This window comes from Amblyomma americanum, chromosome 1 (genome assembly GCF_052857255.1).
Source record: "Amblyomma americanum isolate KBUSLIRL-KWMA chromosome 1, ASM5285725v1, whole genome shotgun sequence".
NCBI lineage: Eukaryota > Metazoa > Arthropoda > Arachnida > Ixodida > Ixodidae > Amblyomma > Amblyomma americanum.
The window spans coordinates 188,781,007-188,794,718 of NC_135497.1; the positions used below are offsets into that span (position 1 = coordinate 188,781,007).

The 13,712-nt window shown below is 45.0% G+C and overlaps 1 protein-coding gene across 8 annotated transcripts in view; it reads left to right on the forward strand.

Annotated features, from left to right (window-relative positions):
• LOC144114391 (uncharacterized) overlaps positions 1-13,712 on the forward strand; it is a 105,933-nt gene that overhangs the window by 26,382 nt on the left and 65,839 nt on the right. For all 8 annotated transcript variants that reach the window (XM_077648097.1, XM_077648099.1, XM_077648098.1 and 5 more), the window contains exons 6-7: positions 9,466-12,669; positions 12,735-12,824. In XM_077648097.1, coding sequence (XP_077504223.1) covers positions 9,466-12,669; positions 12,735-12,824 — 3,294 coding nt within the window. The remainder of the gene's footprint in view (positions 1-9,465; positions 12,670-12,734; positions 12,825-13,712) is intronic.

A 13,712-nucleotide genomic window follows, 5' to 3' on the forward strand; every position in this document is an offset into this window, starting at 1 on the left:
GTGACTTCAAAGTAAATAGCAATTTCCTTCGAATAATTTTGAAGTGAATATTTCGGATACTTGTACTACACAAAAGTGGTTTAATGGCACAAAAGGCATTTTCACAATAATGGGTTTTTCTAACACACAAGGCTATTACATGAAAAAAAAAAAAGTCAGTGGTGATTACATGCATGGTAATGTGTGGATAATGAGCGCTAGCTGTGGAGACTCAATCGTGTTTAAAGCCTATTTATTCATTGTCGATACCATTGTCTGTGGTGATAATCACGGCCTTATGATCCAAGAAGTGATTCGACAGTCATGCCTGCTTCAGTCTGCCTTCTAGTTTCCCATTCTTTGTGTGTCCGAATTCTACACTAGTCAGCAGCGCGAACTGAAGGCTGCAGGGCAACAGGTATGAGCTTTGTGTTCTGAAAAGGTTGTGAACATCTTCTTTCTACACCCCCTCCACCTTCCCACCTGGCTGGCCGACTTGGCCTTCTCCAGTCACACGTGCTTGTTGACCCTGTAGCAGCGCAGTGGTTGAGAGCCAAGCATATGAAAGTGTCTGCCATACTGTCGCCTGTGTAAAGTGACTAAAGCGACAGCATGCATTAAACAAAGTCTGGAGCGGTGTGATAGCACATTTAGAACACTATCATGTACGCAGAAAGCTGTTGACTGCTTCTCCCAACCATTTAGCAGATAAGAAGTTCATGTAGAGATCTGTTTTTCGGATGCTTGAGAAATCTGAGTAGGGCCAAAGAATCGGTCGGCGATATCTGTGAAATGAGGTTGGGATGAAACGTAGTACTGTAAAAATCTCGCCACAGACCTGATGTCGAAACAGCAAAAGCCACCAAGGCTGACCGTTTCGAGGAAATTAGCATTGTTCATCAACTGTCTTGTCCAATCTGTTGCTGTTTTGGGTTGATTTCTCGGCAGTGAAGTTCTTGCGTCAGCCAAATGTTTCGCTGGTTCCGTGAATTTCATTCCAGGAGAGTTCGACTGTACCTGTGTGCTTGAAGTCAGGGCAGCGTTGTATTATGTAGGCCAACTAGTTTTGTGGCTTTTATTACAAAATAAATGTCACCTGCACTGCACCGGCTCTGTGATAATATTGTGTAAGTGTTGACCATTTTTTCAACCAGCATGTCTTTGGTGCATGCTCACACACCTTCTTGTGTTGGTTACCCTTGGAACATTTGATGGTCCTTGATTTTATTGCACAGGCCTTCCTTTGTCACTGCAAGAAGCAGTTGAGAATGTGAGATGTAGAAAGTAAGCATTTTATTGTGCGCAGTTTAAATTTTGACCGATGCCTGCTGTTAAGAAGCTGACAAAAAAAAAAAAAGTCAGGCTTGTCAGTTGTAGTTCATGATTCAAATGGCAGTGTAGAGGATGCAAGGGCAGTAGGAAGGATTGTGCCGGCGTTTTTGTCATTCTTGCTGTTTTTGCGTCTTTAGCACTATTGCTTGAGTCGTGTGCATGAGCAGTTGTACAAACTCGGCTGGTCGCAAAATGGCAACAGGATTAGCATAGTAGAGTCAGCAGCAGGGTTCGTGCTTACTCCCGTCTGCTCCAAAGTGTGCCTTGCCATTCTATTCTTGCTGATTACATTGGTTTGTATTGTGGGTAGGTGCTTACTCTCTTAACTACTGGTGCTCATGTGATATACAGTAGAATCTTGATAAACGGAAGTCGGTTAAACGGAACCAACGCTTAAATGGAACAAACGCCTCGCAGTTGGTTGGTTTTGTATTAAGGCAATGTAAAAAAAATCTCGTTAATCGGAACAAAAATTTTCTGCCCACCGTGTAAACGGAACCGAAAATAGGCTCTCAACCGCAACTTGATGTGAATGCGCAGCCCCATCGCGGTACGCATCACTGCCCCCCCTCCCCCCCCCCTTCTGATTTCCGTCTTTACTGCATCGCTTGCTTTCTGTCACGGTGTGCTTGCAGTGTGTTCAGCTAGGCTTAAGCCTTATATCCGCTGTTGAGCGTGGTCTGCGAAATTTCATCGCGAAGTCAGCATCCGATGGCAGCGCAGAAGCGACCTCACAATGCCCTTACGTTAGAAAGGAAGGTCAACGGCTTCGAGAGTGGTCGCTGCACAAAAACAGCGCTTGCGACGAACTACGCTGTCCCCAAGAGCAGCCTCACGAGGATACTTCAGGACAAGGATAAGCTGCGGCAGGCTTTCAGGACGTCACACTTTGGCCCTCAAAGAAAACGACTGCGGGTGGCCAACCACGAAGATCTGGAGAAGTGCCTGGTGGTTTGGCTGCGGAGAGCCTGCAGTGAAAACATTCCGATCAGCGGGCCACTCATTCACGCGCAAGCAGAAGAATTTGTTCTGCAGCTCGGCACCGAAGGTTTCTCGTGCAGCGAACTTGTGGTTGACGAGATTTAAAGATCGGAATGGCATAGTGTGTCGTGCCGTTTCAGGGGAGGCTGCCGCTGCAGACACGACAGCATGCGGGGACTGTCAAGCAAGATGGCTGCCCAAAATTCTGCAGAAGTGAGCAGCCTGTCTAGTATGGGCGGCGCCAGCCAAAGAAAACGGTTGCGAGAGCTAAAACAAGCAAACATAAAGTCCTTTTTCACAAGCCAATAAATTGCATTTCCCACTGATTTCCACGGAATAAACGGACTATTGACATCTTTTTTTTAAATTTCAGTAGTGCTTTGAAAAAAACTTTACTGCTTACTGCTTTTGTGCAATAAAGTTTGTGCCCATAGTGTACCGTTTCCTTTATTATCTAGATTTTGCATTTGAGATCCACTTCCGTGGAGACTGCCAACTGCGCGCACATCTGCCTTGTCGGGACCAAGCAGCGCGGAACGGATTGCGAAATCCTGAACCTTCTCTCTCTAAACGAAACTCCTGATAAACGGAACATATTTTCCCGGTCCCTTGAGGTTCCGTTTAACGAGAGTCCACTGTAATAAAAAATTTGGATTTTATCCCCAAACCCAACAAGAAAATAAGCTTTGCTAACCTTAGGCCAATATCCTTTACCTCCTGTTTAGGCAAGGTAATGGAGCACGTTGTGCTTAACAGACTACAAGCCTATGCAGAAGACTACTCTCTCCTACCGCACACCATGGTGTGCTTCGAAGGGGGCTCTGTACGTAGGACGTCATGCTACAACTGTCTCATGACATTATTAACAGATATAAAAAGGCAAACACACAGGCCATCCTGGCTATCGACCTAAAGAAAGCCTTTGATAATGTCTCCCATTGTACTATACTGGAGCACCTAAACGAAATTAATCCGGGGAGAAAGGCTTACAATTATATCAGGGCCTTTCTTAGCGAGCGCACGGTGCAACTCCACTTTGGCACTCTCAAATCCGACACAATGCAGTTGGGAAAGTAGGGACACTCCTCAAGGGGCTGTCCTGTCTCCCTTGCTTTTTAATCTGACACTAATCAAGATCCCAGATAGACTGGACAATATCCCTGGAGTACGGCACGGCCTATGCGCGGACGATATTACTGTATGGTCAATTGAGGGCTCCCAGGGTGAAATTGAGGCCACTCTCCAAGCATCCGCAGACATCATCGATGAAAAGGCCAGGAAAGCAGGCCTCGAATGCTCCGCTGAAAAATCTGAGCTTATGGTCTTCCACAAACACAAATTAAATGTGCCCTTGACAACAGTCATTATACAAGGCTGTTATGCCTGGTGTGCCTTCCAGCTCAAATGAATAAAGACGCAGACTCCCTGACCAGGATTTCCAGAAAACCAAAGAAACGTGACTGCAAAGACTGGCGTTCGCGGAAGGAATGGCAGAGGCAGTGACGACAATGGCGTCCCCATGTAGTCGAGCATTCCATCGGGACGATGAACCGAGTGTTGTTCTCATTAGTCACGCTGGGGTTGAAAATTGACCGAGAGCTACGCCTTCGACAGAGGTTCTGCGTTCCGGTCATCATATGACGAAGTGCAAGGTCTTTCAACCCCTGCTGGGAAACAGCCCGATATTCCTGGCCCACATGGGTGCATTCCGGACCCACGTGCGCGCCCACGTGGAAGCTGTGTCGACGACAGCATGACCGTGTCCTGTTCCCTTTCCATCAACTGAACTGCGAGAGAACATCAGGACCGCCCTGCCGTAGGCGGTCCCACCAGTGTCATCGTCTGCACGTTTCATTGGACATCATTCTTTGAACTGTATTCCCCAGCCAGGGATCTGGGGAATACGAAGGGTATTTAACGAGCTGCTGGTTTGGTACCAAAAAAGCCCCCTCTTGAGAGAGACCCTTTGCTGGGAGACACTCCCGACCGCGAAGAAGCTCCCTTTACTGAGAAGTACTCTCAGTTGCTCTCACCTGTACAGTATGTAAATAGTTTTTGTATAAAGTATGTAAATAGTTTTTGTATAAAGTTTTTCTCGTTTTCCCTTCTTAACCTCGTCTCCGACCTCCTCTTCCCTTCTCCGGCCCGACCACGGTACCCCATCGCTAACAGCTGGTGGCAGCGGAGGGATCCGAAGCCTGGGCGCGCCAACAAGGCATGGAAATCACAGAGGTCCAGGAGATTAGGATCTTGGGGGTCAGGCTGCAAACAAACTCTGGCAACGCCTCCACTGTCAATCAACTTAAATGGGCAGTCCACCAAACTTCCAGCCTAATATACAGAATTACTAATAGAAAAAGAGGCATGAAAGAACACGACTCCTTCATGCTAATATACGCCTTTATCATAAGCAAGATCGCATACTCGCTCCCGTATCTAAGACTCGGAAGAGATGAGGTGGAAAGAGTCGACGTCATCATCAAAATGGCTTATAAAACAGCGATGGGCCTGGCTTGCTCGACTCCCAACGAGGAGCTACTCAAACTCTGGGCCCACAATACCTACGAGGAACTCAAGAAGCAGAACAAACTGCCCAATTAAGGCACCTGTCTAGCACACCTGCCGGCAGGAGAATACTCGACAGGCTGGGGATTGAGGGGGAACCCTTACAAGATCTCCCCCAAGTTATCCCAAACAACATCCGAAAGAGGGTCACCGTCAAACCTCTCCTCCAAAATATGAACCCTCACACGCACCAAAGGCCGAAGAGAAGCAAGAGCGAAGAGCCTGCGCAAGACCCTTAGCCAGCTGCTGGATGTCCTCTACGTTGACGCTGCAGTAGGTGCGGAGAACCAGAACAAGTACTCTGTATGCGGACTTACACACCTCGGCAGTCAACCAGTAAGACTGTCTGTGGCGGAGACAGTTTCCACCTCTAGACTGCTAGTCGCAGAGGAGGCCAGCATCGCCGCGGCCATCACCTTTAAAGACGCTACTACCATAGTAAGCGACTCGAAGTTGACGATCAGCAACTTTACTAGGGGTAGGGTCTGCGGTCCCGCCGCGCAAATACTCTCAGAAATAACCGACTCTTGTCTCTTGAGAGATATTGAACTCATATGGACCCCAGCTCACGCGGGGAATTCGGGATATGAGGCTGCCCACTAACACGCTCAAGAATTAGCCGGCCGAGCCAGGAACCGGAACCTTTTGGTGAGCCACTCATATCATACCACTAAGTCATAGCACATTACAAAGCATTAAGAACACTCCCACTGCCCCATGGAACACTGGCCAGACAACAACAGGTCATGTGGAGACAACTACAGATGGGGACCTTCCCCAACCCAAACTACATATCTTAATTCATAAATAAGGATATCAATCCCTCCTGCTGCTTTTGTGGGGAGAAGGATAACTTTGACCATATGATCTGGGCGTGCAAAGTCCGTAAGCCTCCCCCAAAACTCTTGCCTGATCCCTCCAAAGAAGCATGGGATAAGCTAAGGTCCAGCGATGACCCCGACATTCAGTCCAAGGCCATCGAAAGGGCCGGCATCGACAAAGGTCTCCACGGCCTGCGGCACGCTAGCTAACTTGCCTTTATCCCCTACTCTTATGTGCGATAAAGTTTTGTCAGCCTCAGCTTTATCTTGCTTCACAGATGCACAAAAACAAAAGCCCACACTTCTGTGCTTCTTAACCGCACTTCTTGTTCATCAGGCTCTTCTCCTCTTGAGTAATAAACCAGCGGAAACAAACTTCAAAACCTCTTACATATGGAAAGATGTGCAACGTGTATGTTACAGTGGAATCTTGATAATTTTAACTTCCAGTCTATTTAACCAACAGTTAGCTCCCTCAGCATCATGAGTATGAAAAAGGCTCCTTTTAACTTGAAAATTTTAGGCCCCCTTGGGTTCTGAATATTCAGTGTCAACTATACACATAAAAAAAGCATGCTGGCCCTTTGAGTAGCTTCTATAAGGAAGAAGCAGGGACAACATACATTTAGGCGCTTTATTTTGACATTTGGGCTGGCAGATCAGCCTTTATCAGATAAGCCTCCTTCATTAAGCTCTCTGCCAGCCAAAGCGTCAATAAAAAGTCTAACGTATGTTGTCCCTGCTTTTTTTGTTGAAGCTGCTCTTGGCATTTTTTTTTTCTGTATCGATATGATGAACACATTTAAATAAGAATGGAAGATAAGACAAGTTCAATGGCTGATAGTGGAGCCGTTTATGTGCTTTTTTACATCCTAAATTAATCGTTATATTTTTTATTATTTGTGAGCATGCGGCTAAATTATTAAAACTTTGCTCTCTGAGTGTAGTGCAAGGTTCACTGGTTTCATAACAAAGCCAGTGAAGCAGACAAGAGCTTTCCATTTTGGATTTCTTAGAAGAATGTATTGTAGTGACAGTTACGTTAAAAATCCCTGACACATAACAAATAATGATTGCCTCTTGCATTTGAGGTGTATGGAAATAACCTTGAGCTTTATGTATTACGGATGCCTTTGATGTGCGCTTTTTATGCGAGGCTTTTAACCAGGCTTCTAGTATTACACTAAAAACATGTTTATACTAGTGTCTGCTTATGTTATTTTGGAGTTGGCTTTGTTGAACATGTTGAACATCTGGGAATTAAAGGATAACTCGGTGGGGTTTTTTCTAGCATTTCAAGTTAGTGGTCACATGACATTCCTTAGAGTACTCTGTCATTGGCATAAGAAACTGTTCTACAAAATACCCTAATAGAACTATTTTTAAAGCAGCGAAAACAGCAAACCGAAACCAAAATTCTGTTTATAGATAGCTAGGGACGATGTTCTGGTTGACGTAGCAATGACATCATAGACATTGAAAAAACGCTCATACACGCGTTGAATAGCTGAAGTAGCGACTGAAAATTATCACCCCATTTATAAAATATCTAAGATGGCCCAATACGATTTGCTCATGCGATGAGTGAGCAACAACATCTGATTAACGTTTGAGCTGTCACAAATGCAGTGTTGTCTGCAGAAATCACCTGAAATAAGACTATTGGAAACTGAAAAATTTTAAATCGGTTTGCAAAGAAATGAATTGCTACACGGCTGTTAAAGTTGGTGCAATAATCAGGCGGGGAGAAAAAACATACAGAACGAGCTTCACTAGAGTATGCGAATCCCCCCCCCCCCCCCCCCCCCCCCGTGTTGCCCTTTAACTCTTTTTCATACCATGCCCATTCAGCATCGTTAGTTCACTAACGCTGACTTCGTGCACTGATTTTGGAACCTTCTGCATTGCTTACTTGCATGCTGTATCATTCGGCTTGTAATTAGACAACTAAAGTATTGCTTTCGATGTAGTTCTTTTTTTCCTGCAAGGTGGCATTTTTTTAATGCGCTCCGAAGATGCGATGGCATCGAAGTTGCTTAGCAGGCTCTGCATGCGGCACGCGCACTCTAAAACGTCGCAAATCTCAAGACTCCTCTTCATCTGCAATTGATTTCATTGACGACCCAGGCAGCAGCGAATCTGAAAATACTGCCTTTTTTTTCGGGATTCAGTTCTGACATCAGTGATGACGGAAACCAGCCTGGAACACAAGGTGGCTGTGCTCCGGTGCTGAACTATATGGTTTCCAGTTATTGTTTTGTAGCAAGACTACTATTCAAGATAGAACATTTTTTCTTTAGATGCTGGCCAATAGAATGCCAAGCATTTTGCGTACTTCAGAAAATTCCTCTTCTTTTTTTTTAGATACAAGCCTGTCTTTACAAGTTTTGTTCAGTTTTTTCCTAAAATCTTGTTTTTGGCAAATAAAATTTAGTTTCCACGTGCAGTTCGTTTTTCAAACTTATATTTTTCAAAGAGCACATATATTTAGCTTTGCTTTTGTGTATTGCATTAAATTTTAAATGCAATAATTTTTACTGAAAAAAAGTACTGAAACGTACAGAAAACGCTCATTTATTCCACGGTAAGGAAAGAGTTAAGTAAGAACTGATGGACTTGCATTTTGTTTTACTTCTGCTGAAAGTTATTAGGAAAGCTTCTTAAACAGGTCTATTGTGGGTTACAACGTATAGTACTGGAATGGGTGAAGCAAGGGTAGCAAGAACAAGCAGTTGGCTAGCCCACTTTCACACTTTTGTTCATGACACTTGCATGTTGAGTTCATAGCCCTTCTGTGTCAACAGCAACACTGGTGTCCTGGCTGTTTCAAAAAGGTTCAGTTGCTGATATGCTTAACCCGCTGGCTTCCAAAGTTGGTGGATCGACACCCATAAGGAGCACGTCCGTAATGCCAAAGCTGTCGAAACAATGCCCTTTGTTTTTTAACACTTTTTGCAGCTGTACTGAGATGATGTGCTATTACATATTGTTGGATGGACAGATACTCTTTGGGTATTTGGCAGTGGGGTTAAACTTTTTAGAAGTAATATGGCTAAGCCGAACGTTCAGTTGGGCGAGTTGGTATATATGCATCTTTTGTAAAACAGCGCGAACAATGGTGGACAAGAACGAGAAGGACACTTACAACGCTCGTCCCGTGTCCTTCTTGTTCTTGTCCGTCGTTGTTCGCGCTGTTTTACAAAAGATGCTTAGAAGTAATCTTGCTTTATCTATTGATATTTTATTTTGCTCTTTCCTGGTATACCAGATAGTTGTTGCAGGAAGCAAATATAGCTTGTCTTTCTGACAAAAACAACTGAATGTTCTTTTTAGCGATGTTGATGATGTAACTGAAGCAAAGTAAAAAATAACTTTTCACACACTCTTCTGATAAGATAAGCAGCAGCAGTGATGTAGAGTCACCAAAAATCAACCCACAGCACAAAGTGCATCCACTAGAGCAATATGCATCCACCAAACTCGTGGCTATTGCTTTGGGTGTTAATATATTAACATCTTTTTTCCCTCATCCTCAAGTGTTTGTTTTCGAGACGCCTATTAGAGCAAAACAAGCAACCACTCAGTACCTTGCCATTGGGGAGTTACATTGGTATGGAAGGCACAGCAGCACCTGAAAAATATCTGAAGTTTTTAACAGGTTAAGCACTAAGTTTTGTAATGCAAGTGAGCTGCTCGCAGGGAGAAGCGTGCATGCACCAATGATAGTTCAATTTGTACTGCTGCTGTGTGGACAGTGAGAGACCTTGTGTCTGATTTCTACCTGCAGGCGGCTACTTGTAAAGTGGAGGAGCTGACCCAGTCGCAGAAGCAGCTTCAGGCCGAGAGGGCTGCCTTGCAGCAGCAGCTAGGCTCACTTGAGCAAGAGAAGCGCCAAGAAGCAGGTTCAGAGGCCATGCTGGAGATCTCTCAGGGCCATTTGAAGCAGAAGATTGAGGAGCTGCTGTCTCAGTGCAAAGCCCTGCAGCAAGAACGGGATGCATGTAGTGCAGCTCAGGAGGCTCTTGCGCAGCAAGCAGAGAGTGCTAGTGAAGAAGCAGCTAGCCTTCGGCAAAAGATTGCGGTACTGTTGGAGGAGCGGTCCTCTCTTGAGAATCAACGGGATGAGAAGATGAATGAGTGCAACCTGCTGCAGGAAGAAAAACATGGCTTAGAAAGGCAAGTGTCTGACCTGTACCAAACCAAAGAGGAGCTCGAGGCCAAGGAGAAGGAGTTTGCAAAGATTCTTGATGACAATAGCAGCTTGGAGAAGCTACTTGCAGAGGCTGTCAGTGAGAACACTCAATTGCAGGAGAGAGTCAACTACCTTCAGGAAAAGATTGGGGAGGTAGAAGCTGAAAAGCAGAACCTTGCTGCTGAACTGGAAACAGCCACAGAGGTTTCATCTAGGGAATCGTTGAGGTTCGAGGGAGTTGTAAAAGAGTTGGAAAACAAACTGGCATGGCAAAAGAATGTGGAACATGAGCTGCAAGTTTCTCGCTGCCAGCAGGTTGAGTCGGAAAAGCTTATTGAAAACTTGAAGGCTGCTTTAGCAGCAGCCCATCAGCAGCAACACACAGTTGAGTTTTGTGCAGAAACAAAGTTGCAGGATCTTCCTCGTACTCAAACAGTACCGGAAGAGCAACTACAAGTTTTGAAGCAGGAAAAGGATGGCTTGATTACGGTTAATCAGGGGTTGGAAATGGATGCCAAGATAGCTCAAGCAGAGACTGCATTCTTGGAGGAGAAACTTGCACAGATGAAAAAAGCTTATGAGGCTCTTATTGATGAATTTCAGATTTCTGTTGTAAAAGTTTTACTTCTAGAGAAAGAGCTGAGTGACACAAGGAGCCAAAAGGAATTTATTATGGACGAACTTCGTGAGGTCGAAGACGTTCAGCATTTCCTGGAGGACGAAGGCAACATCCTCAGGCAAGAGTGCGAGGAGCTAAATGCCCGCACAGGCCGCCTCGAGGCTGACCTTGAAAATGACAGAATTCACATTTTGAAGCTTGAGCACGAGCGGGAAGCTGCTGAATGGAGGGATCAGCAGTCGCAGCGTGAAGTTGAGAAGTTGCGCGCCCAACTGAAGGAGGTAGCCTTAGATGCCTGGAAGTGCCAAGAAGTCTTTCAGTATTTCCCTCCCCACTTTGTTGAGCCCCGCCTGCTTTCTATGTTGAAGGTTTTGCACAGAACCTGCCGTCATATTTTGGAGACAGCAGACCAGAACTTAATCGATGTTCATGTGGATGACCTGCTGCCAGAAGCTGGCGCTGCACTTGTGCCTGAGGATTTCAGTGATGATAGCTGTTGGGAAGATCGTGAAAAGGAAGTGGTAAGGCCAGTTCCTGGTGACATCTATGAGGACCTCAAAGAGAAATTAAGAAGTATGCCGGCACATTTCCTTGCAAGCATCAAATCAGGAGGCATCCTTCAGCATGAGAAGCAAGATGTAGAAGAGGAAGTGACTCATGAAGGCAGCAGGAAAGACTGGGGAGCTGGGGAGGAAAGAAATGGGGAGCTGGCTGGATTTTCACCTCAGATAATTTTGCTGCTGGAAGAGAGGATTGGAGGCTTGGAAACACAACACGAGGGTCGAGTTTATGATCTCAAAAGTGATCTTGAACAGAAAAGGAGGGAGCTTATGGAAATGGATGAGTCTCTCAGGATTGTGTTGGGAAAACTTTCAGAAGCAAGTGAAAGGTATACAAAGCTAAAAAGTGAACATGTTGCGCTTTCACAAAGATTACGGGAAGCGAATGACCTCTCTGATGCCACAGCTGCACTCTTGGAAGAAGAATTGCGCATCTTACTAGGAAAATATGAACAGCTTGTTGCACAAAGCAGTAGGCTGGAAATAGATTTGAAAGAAGCGTGTTGTCAGAAAAGGCATTTTAAATTTGTGGATAAAACTGATGGTACAGAACTTACTGAGACAAAAATGCTGACATTAGAAAGCCGTGGTGTTGGCACTGAAGAAATGGAGAACCTAGCACATCAAGAACAGGGACAAAAAGAGTGTGATGACTCTGCTGTTCAAGAGTATGCTGCACTGCAGGGTGAGGTGGAAAAGCTGCGAGATGAAAACAAGCATTTATCTGAGGAATGTTCATCTCTGGCAGCAGCACTGGACTCCTCTAAAATAACTGTCGAGGAGCTAAGTGGTAGTCTAAAAGTATTGACGGAACAAAAGCAACTCATGGAAGAAAGCCATTCTCAAAAAGTTTCTTTACTTGAAGCAGAAGTGGATGTGAAAGCTCAACTGCTTGACCAAATTCATGGCAAACTAGATGACCAGCTGGAGCAGTTTGAAAGGCTAGAGGCATTGCTGAATGAAAAAAACAAAAATTTGCAAGATGTCAGGAATGACACTGTGAGGAAGGACTCTGAGCTGGAAAGTTTGAGGGTGGAATTGTCGCATCTGAGAGACCAGCTAGTCTTCTATGAGAATGAGTGTGCCAGGTTGCGCACTGCCTTTCAGCCAGAATCTGGGAATGAAAATAGTCTGCAGGATGAAGCACTGTGTGAATGGTACAATGCCCACAGGACAATGCTGAGACTTCTGTCCCAGCTTGTCATGCTTGCTTCAAGACAGCAGCATCCGCATTTTTCATTTGATGGACATGGGGATTCAGATGTGCTCTCAGAAGCCAGGTGCCTGTATTCCACATTGTCAGCAAAACTGGAGTCTGTATGTCAAAGTGAAGAGGATCCACCTGTCACACTTTCCTGCATTGTTACAAAAGCCATCCACAAAGATTTGGTCACTGAATTGGCCCTCATGAAGAGCGTTGAAACACTGTTAGACTCTTTGTCTTCTGATGTGGCTAAAGCAACCACTGAAAAGCCTCTGAATGAACTTGAAGAATGTAAAGACAGTGCCAAGGAGATTTCAGAGTTGCAAAAGCTTCTGATGGAGAAGGATGAGTTGCTCAAAAAATTTAGAGCCCTGATATTGAAACTGAAAAAAGAAGTTGCAGATAAGACAGGACAGGTAAGACTGCTACCTTCTGAGGTTATGCGAGTTCATTAAAACTTATTCTTCTCATGTCCATGTAGATTGACTCCATGGAAGAGGAACTGTCTAGTCTGAAGCAAGAAGTAGAAAAAAATGTTCAGGCATCAAAACAGTCTGTACAAAACTTTCAGGTGAGACATCTCAGTAGTTCCAGCTGCACCTGTTTTCATAGCATTAGAAAACAGTGATAGTGTGCAAAGCATGAGGCTGCATCATGCTGGAGATGTTGGGATATGTAAAATTAGCTCTCAGGCTTATTCTTGTCAATCTTGTCATGTTTACAGAATTAGAAGCCTGGGCTGTGCTGCGGTTTGGGAGTTGCAAGCCTAGGCTAGGCTCAGGCCAGAAGTAGGGTTGCTGTGTTCCTAATGCTGGCTGCTTTAACTTTTCAAGTTATGCGTGTGGGCTCTTGTTTTGATGCTGTTACAAGTAAAGTGGTGCCATGGTAAGTAAAGTTGGCATACTCTGAGAGGCACCTAGACAAATAAAGCTTAAACAACTGGCGTCTGTGGGGTGTAAACACCAGCAGAGTGTTAGGAAGACCAAGTATTTAGATTATTCTTCTTAATATGGTTTTAGGTAGTTAGTAAATTTATAGTGACCTATTAATCACATATTGGATGTACAAGCATATTGTGTGCACTTCTCTTTCCTAAAATTAAGGCTTCAAAAAAAAGGGGGGGGGGGGGGGTGCGAAAATTAGCAGAGATTCTGCAAACTCGTCCCAAAAACTACGATGGTCATAATGTACAATGTATATGGTATACCATCACAAATAACTCGATCCATCAACTTGCATCTTTTGCTGGCCAAAAAAAAAGTGTACTCAAGGTATAAAGGGCGCTGTACGATCACTTTTTTTCCTCATGCGCACGCGTGAGGGCGCGTTGCGGATGAGGTGCTGTACGATCAAGTTTGCTGCATGCGGCCGAGCAGACGACTCCGGCGTTCTGATTGGCGCGCTCGTCAGTGCCGCCCATGCAGCAGCTCAGACATGTGCCGTAGCAAAACACGAAGAT